Source organism: Bombyx mandarina, chromosome 25 (assembly GCF_030267445.1).
Source record: "Bombyx mandarina strain Sakado chromosome 25, ASM3026744v2".
Classification (NCBI taxonomy): domain Eukaryota; kingdom Metazoa; phylum Arthropoda; class Insecta; order Lepidoptera; family Bombycidae; genus Bombyx; species Bombyx mandarina.
Window position 1 is genome coordinate 2,311,383 of NC_143231.1, and position 15,642 is coordinate 2,327,024.

The 15,642-nt window shown below is 38.9% G+C and overlaps 2 protein-coding genes across 2 annotated transcripts; both read right to left on the bottom strand.

Moving 5' to 3' along the window:
- Positions 1-3,916: 3,916 nt before the first annotated feature.
- LOC114251484 (uncharacterized) lies at positions 3,917-9,904 on the bottom strand. Its single transcript, XM_028185768.2, has 5 exons — positions 9,745-9,904; positions 7,945-8,074; positions 6,568-6,835; positions 5,625-5,750; positions 3,917-4,076 (listed from the first exon to the last, which is right to left on the bottom strand). The coding sequence occupies exons 1-5, from the start codon at positions 9,803-9,805 to the stop codon at positions 3,960-3,962; spliced, it is 702 nt and encodes a 233-aa protein (XP_028041569.2). The 5' UTR covers positions 9,806-9,904; the 3' UTR covers positions 3,917-3,959.
- Positions 9,905-11,649: 1,745 nt separating this feature from the next.
- On the bottom strand, positions 11,650-15,182 carry LOC114251485 (uncharacterized). The gene is made up of 5 exons (XM_028185769.2): positions 15,049-15,182; positions 13,716-13,839; positions 12,826-13,081; positions 12,302-12,421; positions 11,650-11,792 (listed from the first exon to the last, which is right to left on the bottom strand). Exons 1-5 carry the CDS (start codon positions 15,119-15,121, stop codon positions 11,664-11,666), a joined length of 702 nt encoding a protein of 233 aa, XP_028041570.2. The 5' UTR covers positions 15,122-15,182; the 3' UTR covers positions 11,650-11,663.
- Positions 15,183-15,642: the final 460 nt, after the last annotated feature.

Genomic DNA, 15,642 nt, shown 5'->3' on the forward strand with positions numbered 1-15,642 from the left:
TCAGTAATAAACGAGGCTTGAGAGCCCTGATCCAACAATGCCCTAAGTGTTTGATACATACCCTTGCTTGATACATTAACTAATGCGGTAGCTAACATTACTTGACTACTTGATCTCATTTCACTGTTAGAAAAATGGCTGACAACACGCTCCACGTGATCCGCCGCCTGCGGTTCTTGTGCTGGTTCCCGCTGTTGATTAGTGGGCTGACTAGGGCCCGCTAGGGCCGGATTGTAAGTGTCGCCTTCCTGGTGCAGCAGCGAGTGATGACGTCGGCCACAGCACCGACAAGCCATGCGTCGTTTGCACTGTGTTACCGAATGGTTAGCTCCGAAGCAATTGAAACACAGTTTTCTCTTCTGGATGAACTCCCGGCGATTCTCGATGGCTTCTTGTACAAATTTCTCGCATTGATAAAGCAAGTGATCTTCCGAACAGAATGGGCAGAATACAGACGTCGTCACGCTGAACACCTTGGGTTTATACACTACATCTTTGCCTCTAGACTCTATTCTTTGGTTTGGTTCTAAAAACTCGAGTGCTCGATATCTTGATTCCAGGAATGATTGGAACTCGCTTAGTGTAGGTAATCGATCAGCCTGTTCGCTTAGTTTTTGTTCCCATTGTTTCCGGGATTCATTATCCAATTTTATTGTGATGAGATATATAATCAGGATGTCCCATGTCGATACAGGTATACCAAGATTAGATAAAGCGTGCAAGGAATCATTTGTCGTATCGAGTATTTGTTTGACACCGTTGGATGACTCTGAAGGTAAAGCCCTTTGGCCCACCAGCCTGGCCAGAATGCAGTTCGCGATATAACGTTTGTTATTGTACCTTTTGTTTAATTGTAGCCAACATTGTTCGTAGTTTGAATCTGTAATAGCAATATGCCGCAATAGCTGCTCAGCCTCTCCTTGTAAATGACTTTTCAGATAGTATAATTTCTGCACATTAGCGAGCGCACTATTATTGTGGATGAGCGATTCAAATAAGTCGTGAAATGTTGGCCACTCCATATATTTACCCGAAAATAATGGTAGTACAATTTTCGGAAGTTTAACACTCATGGATTCAGATAATCCGTTATTATTTCCGTTATTCATTGAGGTGTTCGCATTTAATTGAGCGACCGGGAAAAATTGCGATAATGCTTGTTTCAATTCTATCTTATGCTCAATGTATTTATCCTCAACCATGGTGTAAACATCGTCTTTAAAGTAGCTATAATCGTTATTTTCGCATCCCAATATAACATTCTGGTGATTTTCTTCAAACTTTAACCAGTGTTGTTCCAATAATTGCAATCTCGTTTCGATATATTCCCTTGTTATTCTAGACGCAGGTGACTTTTTGAAATTAACCTGTGCCTTAAATATCTTATTTTGAACATCGGTTTGTAATTTAATATAACTTTCCGGGCCCATTCTTCACATTCACTAGTACTTAGCAACGAAATAGTTTTGTGTTAATTACGGTTTGTAACGTTCTTTTACACTTATAATTATTGTTTATCATTAGTTGTTTTCTTATCCGGCTCGTATTGGACCATGTTCGGCTTTCCGAGGGATGATTATGAAAATAAACTTGGATTAGAAAACTCGTATATTCAATAAAATCATATTAAGTGTATAATCTATGAATAAAATCAATAATCTTCGGATACCGTGTCACTTATGACAAGGGTATCATGACAACGGATTTGCGTATTACAGCGCTCTCTAGTGACGGTTTTAGGAGTTGGAAAAAACAGGGTGAACACATTTCTTTTCGTTATTGCCTATTGAAACCAGAAGGAATACTAAATCAATAAAATAAATAAAAATTAATATAAAATTATTAATAGAAAATAATGTATACATCTATAATTTTTTTTAAAATTGTCCGATAAGTTTTTAGAATGAAAGTTGAAATATAGCCTGACGACCATCAGAATTTTATTGAGGACTTAGGTAAGTTTTTGAAAGAGACTATGAAAGTGGTCACGACCCTAAGTATTGAGGAAACCAAAGCGAGGAGATGAAGGCTCTAGGATTTTTTTTTTCTATTGTTTAGTTAGATGGGTGGACGAGCTCACAGTCCACCTGGTGTTAAGTGCTTACTGGAGCCCATATACATCTACAACGTAAATGCGCCACCCACCTTGAGATATAAGTTCTAAGGTCTCAGTATAGTTACAACGGCTGCCCCAGCCTTCAAACCGAAACGCATCCCTGCTTCGCGGCAGAAATAGGCAGGGTGGTGGTTTTTTTTTTTTTTTTTTCGGGTAGAGGGCCGAACCTCCTACGAGGTCCCCGCGCAAAAGGGGCGCGCGGGGTATGTGAGACTCAACGATCTGCATGGTGTTGTGAGCAGACAGCGGAAAAAAAAAAAAAAAAAAGGTTGGTGGTACCTACCCGTGCGGACTCACAAGAGGTCCTACCACCAGTAGTTAGAATTTGTCGTATTTATTTGCTACTTGCTAATCGCGAGTTTCAATATATTTCGTTTACGAGATTGCTCAAATAACGAAACATAAGGAGAAATAAATCTAATGAATGTGCTATTTTAATCATCACCTAGAAAGGCTAGGTTTATTATTTAGAAAAAATGGCACCTAAATATGTTTTGTCTCATCTAATGTAATCCATTACTTTTCAAGCGTACACATATTTTAATTACATCATTTTGTGAGCATCTATGTCGATAAATAACAGAGTTTAGTATACAGATTACTTAGTGTTTAACTACACGTCATCTCGGATCCTTCCGATCCACTAACGGTGCTTTTAGATACCTCAAGCACCGGTCACCGTCCTTGCCGAACCCGACGCTTGCGACTAAATTAACCCACAGACACAGCCAACTGAGTTTCTCACCGGGTTTTCTCAGTGGGTCGCATTTTCGTTCCGGTGATAGATTCTGCGAAGCACGGCTCTTGCTAGGGTTAGTATTAGCAACGTCCTCAGGTTAGAGCATCGTGTACTCACCTAATCGCTTGATGACATTGGCATAGCCTCTAAGGCTGACAGCTTAGGTGCAAAAAAAAAGTTTCAAATATATTATTACAGTTAAAGTATTTTCGGGTACTTACCTCACCGCCAATCTGATTTAAGTGGTTATTGGATCCCTGATTTTAAATTTCCATAATACGGGCCAAAAGCCCACTTTATGCAAAGCTGTTACCGTCTCTCATTGAGAATAGCAAAGTCAGGAACACAATCAAGCCGCTTCCTACCGCTGAGTACTCTTATCAAATTTATTTTGAAGAAGGTCGTGCTATACCTAGCTCGGGAAACGCTACGGAGGGAGCTCATTTCAAAGCCAGATAATGCGTTTTAAAAACGATGACGTAAAACACACAGTTGAAGAAGTTGCAGAAATGAACGCTGCACCAATAACAGGTACTGCAATTGTAAACGAGAATCTTGGGACCATTTCTGAGCACTCCTAATGGAAGATACTGATACAGAAATCTGAGCACTAACTTTCTCCGTAAATTCAGAGTTATCAACGATCCGTGATGTCGGCACAAGCAAAAATCGGGCCTTTTTCTATACGGCCTCACACGATAGTTTTTGCCAGCCAGTCTTATTATGTCGGTGTAAATTTATCTTTATAGGAGACTAGCTGTACCCGTCCGCTTCGCTGGGTATTTAAAATTAAGATTATTATTTCTCACCCCCACAAAGATTCTCATCATTAACGTCCCCGCAACTGGTGTAGGGAGTCCAACACTCATATAAATATTAGCCTATCCATTATGTACATTGTATCTATTTTCTACATGGATACCAAGTCTCAAGTCAATCGGATTCATGGTTCAGTAGTTATAACGGAACATTCGTAAAAACCAGTGTAGATTTTTAAATTAGTATAGTTAAGACTATTTTAAAGGAACAATAAAAACACTAGGTTTTGTGTACTTTTCGTATCATTTATTCCTTTATATATTTATATGAAACTGTACTTATGATTTAACAATTAAAGCAAACATTTGGGAACGGTATTTTAGTTTTCGCCTTCTCCAACAATATCGAAGCGAAATATGTTCCCCAATTGTCAGCGCTATTCCTGTTCATGCTTGGTACGAACTGAAAATTCGATAAACACAAATCGTCTTTTTCGCATTCAAAGTGTACAATTTCCAAAAATATTCGAAATTTAGTTAATATGCGGAATCATTTGGTATAACCAGTATTTTTCTCATAAATACTGTCAAAAGAGCGTAGTTTAGTTTTTTTTTTTTAGTTTACCTATGTTTCGACTACTATTAACAAATTAATACATAATCTTATCTTACTTTAAAAGACAGATAATGTAACTGGTAAAAAATAAAAAATAAATGTTGCAAAGATGATTAATATTAAAAATATCACAATGACATGTTAAACCTTTAAGACACTCTCCTGTAAAATTAGTAGGTTTTGAAATTATACAGTTTTAGTGCGAGAAGACGAAATTATTATGTACGTGTGCAGATCGGCCCGAAAAAAAAAAAAGATTGTATGTAGTTGGAAAAGCGCCCCTATCGGCAAACGTAGGCAAACTTTCCGACTACACACAGATTTGAGTTAACTTTTACATTATCGAGAACGTTAAAAAACTCGCGGTAAGAACAATGTTCGACAGAATTGGAGTATCGTGTCTCAAAATGCCAACGTTATAGTTATTTATTGCAATAATAAATCAATAAGCTATAATAAATCGACTTTATTACTGTAGACAGGGTGGAGGAAGACGGACTCCGAAGCCGAAACGACAGTAAACTACGCTTATTAGTACTTTTTGATTTTTTTACTACGAGTATTGGTGTTATTACGTGTCTATACTCTCTTTAAAAGTCATACTGTTTTTTTTTTTATTATTAGCTAAGCTAGGTGGACGTACTCACGGCCCACCTGGTGTTAAGTGGTCGTCGGAGCTCATAGACATCAACAACGCTAATACCGCCGCCCATCTTGAGAAATGAGTCCTAAATCTCTGTTTTTACAGTACAATGTGTGCCACCATTCAAACCGAAACGCATTACTGATTCATGGTAAAAATAGGCAGGGTGGTATTAGTACTACTCGTGCAGGCTCAGAAGTTTGTTAAGAGAGTAACATAGGCTATCCCAAAAAACTTCATATTCCTCTGAGACACTATACTGACGCATCTCGCTTGACGCGGACCAGTTCCACATACTTAGAGGGCTTAGGGGGCGCGCGGGAACCTCGTAGGACATTCGGTCCTCGGCCCGAAAAGAAAGGGACCGGTAGCGCACATCCTTGGGCCCGCGGTTTCGCAGTCGCGGATCAGTCCCACATACTTAGGGCTTAGGGGGCGTACGGGGACCTCGTAGGACATTCAGTCCCCGGCCCGAAAAAAAGGGATCGGTATCGCATATCCTTGGGCCCGCGGATTCGCAATCGCGGATCAGTCCCACATACTTAGGGCTTAGGGGACGCGCGGGGACCTCGTAGGACATTCGGTGCCCGGCCCGAAAAAAAAAGGATCGGTAGCGCCGTCTTTGTTTTCGGAAACTTTTTTTGCACATCAACCGGTATAGTGCATTTTCTCTTTAGCTTCAAATTAAAACACCTTCATCTTTTCTTTCTACAAGAACCTCCTTTTTGCGTGGATTATCGAAGAGAACTTACACGTCTCGACAATGCTTCGGTGATGCTGTCCGTTGGCATGTAGTCCATCCGGACTGTAGCACTGGGCATCAGACTCAACAGCCTCATAGAAGTATGAAGTTCCCCAGACACCAAATTCTTGTGGACCTGAAGATAATATTATTTCTCAAAGGTGGTGGAATTTACGTTGTGGCGTAAATGTATTCTGATATCCTGAATGTCAAAGGCGGGCTCGTCTGTTCTATCGTTAAAAATGCCATGATAACGAAAGAGTCACTGCGAGTTACAGATATATTTATGTCATTTATGTTTTTTTTTTCTCTTCAATGCTAGTAACCTCGAGTTATTAGGCCAGCTTCGCCAAACCAGTAGGTGAGCTCACGGGGTTCTAATTTGAGGGCGTTGCTAACACTAGCCCTAGCAAGAGCAGTGCTTAGCAGAATCAACCACTGGATCGGTGACGCGCCCCACTCAGAAGATCCGGCGGAAAACTAGGCTGTGTCTAAGGGTTAATTTGTTCGCCGAGCCCTTCGTCGTAAGTGACGGGTTCGACGTGAACGGTGACCGATGCTTGAGGTACCGATAGTGGATCGGCAGGATCGGAAATGAAGTGCTTAGAGCGACGGTGACTGTTTACTGTTCGAATGCATGAATTTCAATTGCCAATCGGATTGGACGCAATGCATTTCTATACACATTTTTGGTTACTTAGTTATTGGTAATTATTTACCGGGGTTCATTGATGTCATCACCATCCATCTTTAGATATGAGCCTCAATTGTGTAGTACAGTGCCACCTTTCCAACCAGAACACATACTAACTAACGGCTGTGGAAACTAAGCCCTTTCATCTTCTCACTTCCTCCAATAAGTTTATTATAATAGGTTTGATTTTCGAGGACGATAGTTCTACAGAAGCGTTTATTTCCACAAAAAAAGTGGGATCATAGATAGCTTTACTTACATTCAATTCGTATTGGACTAGTATGTGTGTAAAAGCTCCGGTATAGTGCCTAAGTTCATCATTGATGTGCGCATCAACATCGAAGCCAACTTTCACATCCCTTAAATTCAATCTTCCGCGAACTAACGCCCTAGGAACGCTCGCCCCGCTCACAATATCCCTGGTGACTCTCTGTTCCATATTCGTGACATCTATCTTCTCTATGGACACTAGAAACCCGTTAGTGTAAGTCGCGTTTCCAGATACCAGGAAGTTGTAGAGTTGTTCACTGAAATCGATTGTTGTTTGATGTGTTTAAATAGTGCTGTAGCACAGATAAAATATAGCTCCGTGCCAAGCTTAGCCGGGTATAGGAAATAAGAGAAATAAAATAGATGTAGTAAACGCGTGGTTAAGCCGTAAAAGTTGTTTTAATTTTATTAATTTTATTATTATGACACGCGAAGACGTAAGAAATTACTAGACATAATTTTTTTACTTTTTTTTATTGCTTAGATGGGTGGACGAGCTCACAGCCCACGTGGTGTTAAGTGGTTACCGCAGCCCATAGACATCTACAACGTAAATGCGCCACCAATCTTGAGATATAAGTTTATGGTCTCAGTATAGTTACAACGGCTGCCCCGCTCTTCAAACCGAAACGCATTACTGCTTCACGGCAGAAATAGGCGGGGTGGTGGTACCTACCCGTGCGGACTCACAAACCACCAGTACTGACTTCTTCTAAAACTGACTTCATAATAGGAGGACGTTCTCAATTTGATTGAAGAAACTTGAAACATAACTTTTTTCCAGGTACATTCATTTTGATGATTCTTTTTTTTTCATTTGATAACTGCCGTTTCCCATGTGTAATTTCATGTCATGTAATTATTATTATAATTTTTTTATTGCCTAGATGTGTGGACGAACTCACAGCCCACCTGGTGTTAAGTGGTTACTGGAACCCATAGACATCTACAACTTAAATGCTCCACACACCTTGAGATATAAGTTCTAAGGTCTCAGTGTAGTTACAACGGCTGTCTCACCCTTCAAGCCGAAACGCATTACTGCTTCACGGCAGAAATAGGCGGGGCGGTGGTACCTACCCGTACGGACTCACAAGAGGTCCTACCACCAGTAATAATTTAAATCAAGAAATAAGGATCTGAACAATAAGTTTTTGAGTTATCAAACTAACGAATATTTAATTTACTTCGACTACATACATTGTCTCAAATACTCATTTTATTTTATAATGTTAGTTTAAAGTTAGTTTTCATAAAGTTAGTTTTCTTGTTAAAATTATTTGTTAAAAAACTTCATTATCGATTATGTAAGCAGTAATAGTCGGCATATGACATTATAAACATCGGCAAATAAAATAATACTTACTTATGTTCTATAATGACGTCATTTAATTTCAAATTGCAGAAACCACGTTTTTCCAACTCATAAACTAGCTCTTGAATAAGTTTTGTGTAGTATTCTGTGTGATGCTGCACTCTCGCCCTGGTGTCGACAACTAGGACGTAGTTTTATTTTCAATTTAATGTAAATTGTCATAAGATTCAAAATCACATAAAGAAACAAATCTATCACATTCACTTGGGCGATTACTTGCCAAATGTCAGCTGTATTAAAAATAGAGTGATGATACTTCAATTTCAAAACTTAAGCATAATCATCAGCGCACAGAGGCTCACTGCTGAACTTATGCCTCCCACAACGTTCCAAGTTTCGCCACAATGACAGGTTTTGCGCCAACCGCATCCGGCGGATTCCCGCGCCATTTAGCAAGTCGCGGGTCAACCTCGTGAAAAGTTAAACAGTTAGAAGTAATTGTAACAAAACAGATAACTGTTAGCACTTATTTTAGCTACAAATCGCTTTTTTTAGCTACAGCAACAGATTTGATTGAAATTATTCGATGGAAACTCTTGATAGTCGTATTCAGTCGTGTTAAGCCTAATGCTTTTATTAGTAGAGAGTATTTCTGTCCTAAATATTTCATGCGCTCCTCTTGCAATGATGGGATTTATAGGATAGTACAATTGCTGCAAAGTAGGAATGCGCGCCGCCCCTAATTGTGTGAGTGATCAATCTCTATACGCGTGAATGTAGGTGTGAGAGCACGTACAATTAGTAACCAAAACTTCATTAATTCAAGTTATCGATTTCACCCACTTTTATGATTTAAGCAAATTAAAAAATTACTTATTAGGTCAAAATAAAATAAATATGTAGTGTCAAAATAAAAACTAACCACATCGTTATTATTAACTAATCAACCGTACTTCGTAAACAGTAGCGATGTGGAAATAATAAGTACATGTAGCTCGAGCAATGGCTCACTCGCTACTGACTGCTTCGTCGGGTACTCACACTAACGAAAATGTATATTTACGATTACAACTACAAATAAAGGCCACGCGCGCTCGTACTTTGCAACGACTATAGATATTTATCCACTAGCGACCCGCCCTCGCTTCGCTTCGGAAACATTAAAACACACATGAAACCAAAAAAATAAAATATTTTTTTTATTTTAAAAAGTAGCCTATGTTCATCAGGGACAATGTCGGCTTCTAATGGAAAAAGAATTTTTCAAATCGGTCCAGTAGTTTCGGAGCCTATTCGAAACAAACAAACAAACAAATCTTTCCTCTTTATAATATTAGTATAGATTAGTATAGATGACCTCCGATAACTATTTGTACTAGATGAGCGGTTGCTTGTCTACCCATTGCCGATAGACAAATAAAATTAAAAACAGAAATTATGTTCAAATATTAATACATACTCATTCTCTTGCAGGCTAAAACTTATAGAAGTATATTTGTCTCGTTTTAGAGTCGTTTTTCGTTTGACATTTCTGTTTCATTGAGCCGTGTCATTTTCGATTAATCGAATTTCAAATCATACTTAATAGAGCTAAAGAAGTTACAATTTAAAAACATAAAAGCCAACCAAAATATTTGTATTTGGTTACATTTATTTCAGAGTTTTTGTATGTTTACGCTTTAGACTTTGCAAAAAGTTACGTAGGAAACGTCTAGAAAAACAAAGGAGCCTCAGCTCTATTGTTCACAGCCATATAAATTATCTACGTCCAATAAATTTATGAAATACCTAAAAGTATAGCTTAAAAAATCTTTGTATTTTGTATCAAAAAGGAAGCAATGGAAAACTCACCTAGATTGTTTTGCCCGGAAGCATACGACAAAGCCAGTATTAGCACTAAACTAGAAATCATTTTGTATTAATCAAATAATAATTCAATTTGAATTATAATTAATTAATTTTAAAAACAAATCTCCGTGCTCCTTCAATCAATTTATTACGATACCTTATCAAAGTATTCTGATAGTAATGTAATATTAACACGTAATGATCGATAGAAAAAAGATTAAAAGTAAAATCATAGAAAGGTCATCATGAAAGGTGATTCTGTAAATTATTAAAACAATTCAGTGGTATACACAAAGAAATTTAACTTTTTGTGATGATTTTCTGTAACAATTATTAAAATAAGGGTAATAAGGAAACCATTGTGGTTGCGACGTGGACACGGCAGAGCATACGCTCGTCGCCTGCCCCGCATGGGAGGGGTGGCGCCGTGTCCTCGTCGCAAAAATAGGAACCGACTTGTCGTTGCCGAGTGTTGTGGCATCGATGCTCGGCGACGACGAGTCGTGGAAGGCGATGCTCGACTTCTGCGAGTGCACCATCTCGCAGAAGGAGGCGGCGGGGCGCGTGAGAGACGCACAATCCCGCCGCCGTCGAGCGGGGGCCAGGGAGGCGGATCTCGCCCAAGCCCTGGCCCTCTAAGTGTTTCGGGTCCCCTCAAATGTCGGTCTGGGGACCGGCGAGGGGGCCTAAGAAGACGACGTGCAAGCTGCTCTGCACGCGTTTTACGCAAGAGCATCCGGGTGATGGAAGGCCGGCTATCCTCGACCCACGCTGGTTCTGGCCCAGCGGGGTATTCCGTAGGGTAACCCACTCTAACCGGCGCCTTCTAGGCGGGCTTCGGACAGTCTGCCAACCGAGAGGGCTGGTGGTCGTGGCGCCGACGACCGCCAGTCCGGCGTCCCGAGGGGGAGGGTGATGGGAGAGATGTGCTCCGCACTAAACGCTTCATTTTCCCCCCTTTGCCTTGTCATGAGTTCTGTCTCATGCGAGGTTTGGACGTTGGTTGTTGAGCGACAGGAGGTTTTAGTCAGTTCGACTCTGACATACCCCGCCCAGTATCCCCAGAAAAGGGCGGAAGTCCGGCGATTTCCTCCTGACTAAAAAAAAAAAAAAAAAAGGGTAATAAGGAAAGTTCTCAATTACGATGACAAATTACGTTGTTGGTCGTCTAGAAAGAAGCTGTTTTTGAAGAGCACGCAATGTATCATTATCTTATACCTTTAAACGAGCAATTCTTGTATATTAATATATACATATATATAACCTGAATCTCGGAAGCGGCTCCAACGATTTTCATAAAATTTAGTATACAGGGGATTGGAGGAGCGATAAATCGATCTAGCTACGATTTATTTTCAGAAAATGTTGTTTTATTCGTGTTTCCAATCATCAACTCTTCCCGACATCTATCGGCGAATAATAATACAACTTTTTTTAATTGAGGACAACTAACCCCTTTAAAGACACAACAAGATGGCGTTATCAAAAAAAAAAAACCGAGCAAAGCTCGGTCATAATCTAGTTGAAAATTAACTGAAACGCGAGGTCGACTTTAATGTTCTAATACTCTCAAATCGGAGGTTCACTAAAAACTTAAAAATACTAAGTAGTTTTGTTCGGCTCCGAGAACAATTCCCTTGCATTCTATATGACGGAAATTAATTAAGCATAGATTTTATAAATCACAAACATTAGCTAAGACTCGGTAAATTGTGAGGCAGATAATAAAAGACTATATAGTTTCGTAAAATTTTTAACGAAAACTCTAAAGTTTTTTTATTAATTTTTTTATTGCCCTTGTAGACAGACGAGCGTATGTCCCACCTGATGGTGAGTGGTTACCGTCGCCCATGGCCAAGCCGCAGCCTAGCGGTTGTTTGCGATATTGTAAAATGAAAATAAGTAAAATTGTTTTCAATGATTTATCTGACAGGACAGTTGTAGCATACGATCGGGAATTGTACTTCGTTTTGTACGATTTCATCGGCTATGGGCTGAATGATTTCGAAGGCCCAGTCCATAATCCCTGGCGTTGATGACGCTCTGTTGTACTGAAAACAATTAGGTACGTTTAAAACAAATTCCTTTTGCAATTTGAAGTCGTCGTGGCCTAAAGGATAAGACGTCCGATGCGTTCGTGTTGAAGCGATGCACCGGCGTTCGAATCCCGCGGGCGGGTACCAATTTTTCTAATGAAATACGTACTCAACAAATGTTCACGATTGACTTCCACGGTGAAGGAATAACATCGTGTAATAAAAATGAAACCCGCAAAATTATAATTTGCGTAATTACTGGTGGTAGGACCACTTGTGAGTCCGCACGGGTAGGTACCACCACCCCGCCTATTTCTGCCGTGAAGCAGTAATGCGTTTCGGTTTGAAGGGTGAGGCAGCCGTTGTAACTATACTTGAGACCTTAGAACTTATGTCTCAAGGTGGGTGGCGCATTTACGTTGTAGTTGTCTATGGGCTCCAGTAACCACTTAACACCAGGTGGGCTGTGAGCTCGTTCACCCATCTAAGCAATAAAAATAAATAAATGATTGCAATCATCATACCACAGTATTCAGAATATCAGTAATGCGGTCTTCGGGCAGGAAGCGCACCAAATTATTGCTATTCGGTACCGATCCAATCACACTCACGTTCAACTCATCAATATTTAAATCCTTTTGTACCTAATATAATACAGAATAAAGACCGTAAGTTAATAATAAAAGAAAACTTTGAAATAAGGAGAGGTCTTTTCAAAAATATGCGAGGCAAAATAAGTTAAATATAACTGTTAAGGTATTATTGGAAATGAACGTAAGTATTTAAAGGTCTTCAGTCTTTAAATATGAAACATTATGACATCAGAGAATGTCTTGTGATATTCTTTCCAGCCGTGAATATCAATATGGATGAGCTTGGTAAAAGCTTACTACTTGTCTTGCCCACTAAGCTTTATCCCGTTTCAAAACTCCTCACTCCAACACATACCCCTAATACGGGTTAATGGCGACCGATTTTGAATCTAAATATGAGTCAAGTCAAACTGTAATATCGTTGCTATGATAATAAAATTAAGAAGAAGACTTACCGTAAAGTCGAAATTTACCATTGGGTGCCTATAAGTTCCAGAATATCTGTGCTCACTATCCAAGCTAGCCAATACATCAAACCCTACGGTCACATCGTGCATCCTCAACCTTCCCCTGACTTCAACCAGCCCTGGGTGTGTACGGTTCCAAAATTGTTGGACAGTCGACTGCATTATGTCCAAATGCTGTACGGAGACCAGGAAACCGTTGGCGTACTTAACTGTTCCTTTTGTTTTTTGTTCGAAAATGACTTCACTGTGAATTTGAGATTGGTGCATCAAGAAAAGTGCTACTAAAATTCATGAAATAAGAGCCATCTTTGATATTTTTGTCATATAATTTAGTCAATTTGTACAGTAAATTGTTGGGTATATTAGTATACATAATGTATTACCACCTGATATATTACGATTTCGTATAACATATAATTTTCTTTGCTTTCAATAAATAAAGCTACACCATAGTCCTGAGTTTTTCAATTATAAGGTGTAACAAAGTAAATTGGAAATTGACGACATCAAGGGCATAATCAAGATTGTAAGGTTGGCTCGAAATTTGATCTACTACCTGATGATTTATCTTGCGGCAGAAGTAAGCGGCATGTTAGCTCGATATACAGAACTTTTCGTAATCAGTATTAGTAATACCCAAGATGAATTAGGGAAAAAGTTTGGCAGGAAAGTAAAATTAGCACTTTTTATTTATACTACTTTGTTTCGCTGATTGTAAACTAACATATCATTGCTTAAATCGTTAGCAATTTATTTCTATTTCTCACAGTGTTATTGGAGATCGCGTTAAGAATGTTCGGGTCAGTTAGATGCTACAAAAGGGCATCCGTGTTCTAAGAAATAAAAAAAAATTCGCGGAAAATTCTTAAAATACCCACTTTATTTCCTGAACGACGTCAGGCAGTTTGAAATTACACCATTCCCTGTTTTCAAATTCTTCTACTGTCTTCTGTATTACTGTTATCATATAATCTGCGTGGTCGACCAATCTCACGTTGTTTACTGAAATAATGATGGTACCTTCTGAGTGATTAGCCGTACATTAAATGATGAATTTAATAACACCGAAGTGTCTGTTCTGAAATCAACTTCCACTGTATTACCCGGATGCTACGATATATCATTCTTCAAACCAGGCTCGCGGAGAGCCCTCAGGAGAAGACTGGCTGGTCTCAGATCTCAAATTTTAAGCTATTGCGTAGCTTTTGTCGCGGGCTTTGAGTGCGGCGACCGAATCAAGAAATTACGTAACGAAAATAAAACCTAACACCGCCGCTTACCATATAGCTAGCGTTCAACACATTCACACGTTGCGCTTGTGTAGTGTTTGTGAATAAGCGCACGGCGTCACGTCGCACTGCATGCGCATCATGTCTGTCTCTCGCACGGTCTAGCTTATGAGTGTGTGTGACAGTTAATCTTTTGCTTTTATTAATGTTTATAAATATAGCGTGGTCTTATTTTATTATTTTTTTAATATTAAATTATTATTGTCTACTTTACCGCGGCAGTCCTCGAGTGCACACGTGTTTTTTATTAGTACTCTAGTAGTAGCTACCCCACTCTTCAAACCGAAACGCATTACAGCTTCACGAAAGAAATAAAATATGACAATATTTCGATAAGTAGGCCGTGTGCTCGTATTAAGGGCAACAACAAAATACGGATATGCGTTCTATTGGTACTGTGAGTCCACTCGGGTAGGTAGTGCTTGTCGAATCTCGCAGGTAGGTACATTTTTTTCTTCTGGCTGAGCCTTTGCTCGCCCACATGTCCTGGTGAAACTGGAAAGGCCTCCGGGCCACCAGTAATCATACAAACATAAAAAAAAATGTAATGAAATAGGTACCTAGCAAATATTCACGATTGACTTTCACGGTGAAGGAATAACATCGTGTAATAAAAATCAAACCGCAAAATTATAATTTGCGTAATTATTGGTGGTAGGGCGTCTTGTGAGCCCGCCATCACTCTGCCAATTTCTGCCGTGAAGCCGTTATGCGTTTTGGTTTTAAGGATGGGGGAACTGATGTACTTTAAAAGTGTCTCATTTGAGACCCAGAATATTTTTTAAATCTCAAACAAATTAATATGAACAGATTTTTTATGACATGGTTTGATTGTATATGAATTGATTGGAAATTGTAATCGACGTATGAAATCGATTTAAACAAACATTTCAACATTGCGTAAATAATTATTCAGACTTACTTTGACCATAAACACTAATATTGTTCAGAGCAAATATCACCAATAATAAATTAGAAATATTTAACTTGAACATTTTATCACATCGATTACGAAGAGAATAGAGATTTATAATGTAGGCAAAATTGGTAGGAGAATGTTATCAAACAATAACTTTTCGACAAAGATAAGATACGTTTTGATTATTTTATGTACGTTTTTATTTTATTTTTTATTTACTTCTTATGTAGAGTAGGCGTACTAATTTAAAGGAACACATGAGTCGTCTATTATCAAAGGTGGCAATCTGTGCATTTGGACAAAAAAATGTTATTGATATGTCAATACAGATTGATTTGAATATAATCGTCTCCTTCAAAGAATACGGTTCAAAACCTGCATTAAATAAAGGTTAATACTTAACCTGTTATTTATCTAAGATGTCGTTCAGAAGAGTTTTGTGACTGCCAATGGAATACAAAGTCAATAATTCGTTTTTCTGATTTACCAATAATTGTCCAAAAGTCACATTGCCGGCTTTGATAATAGTCGACTCACATATAAAATCATATACACATATCACATATATCACATATATCTCACGATTAGGGATTCAGT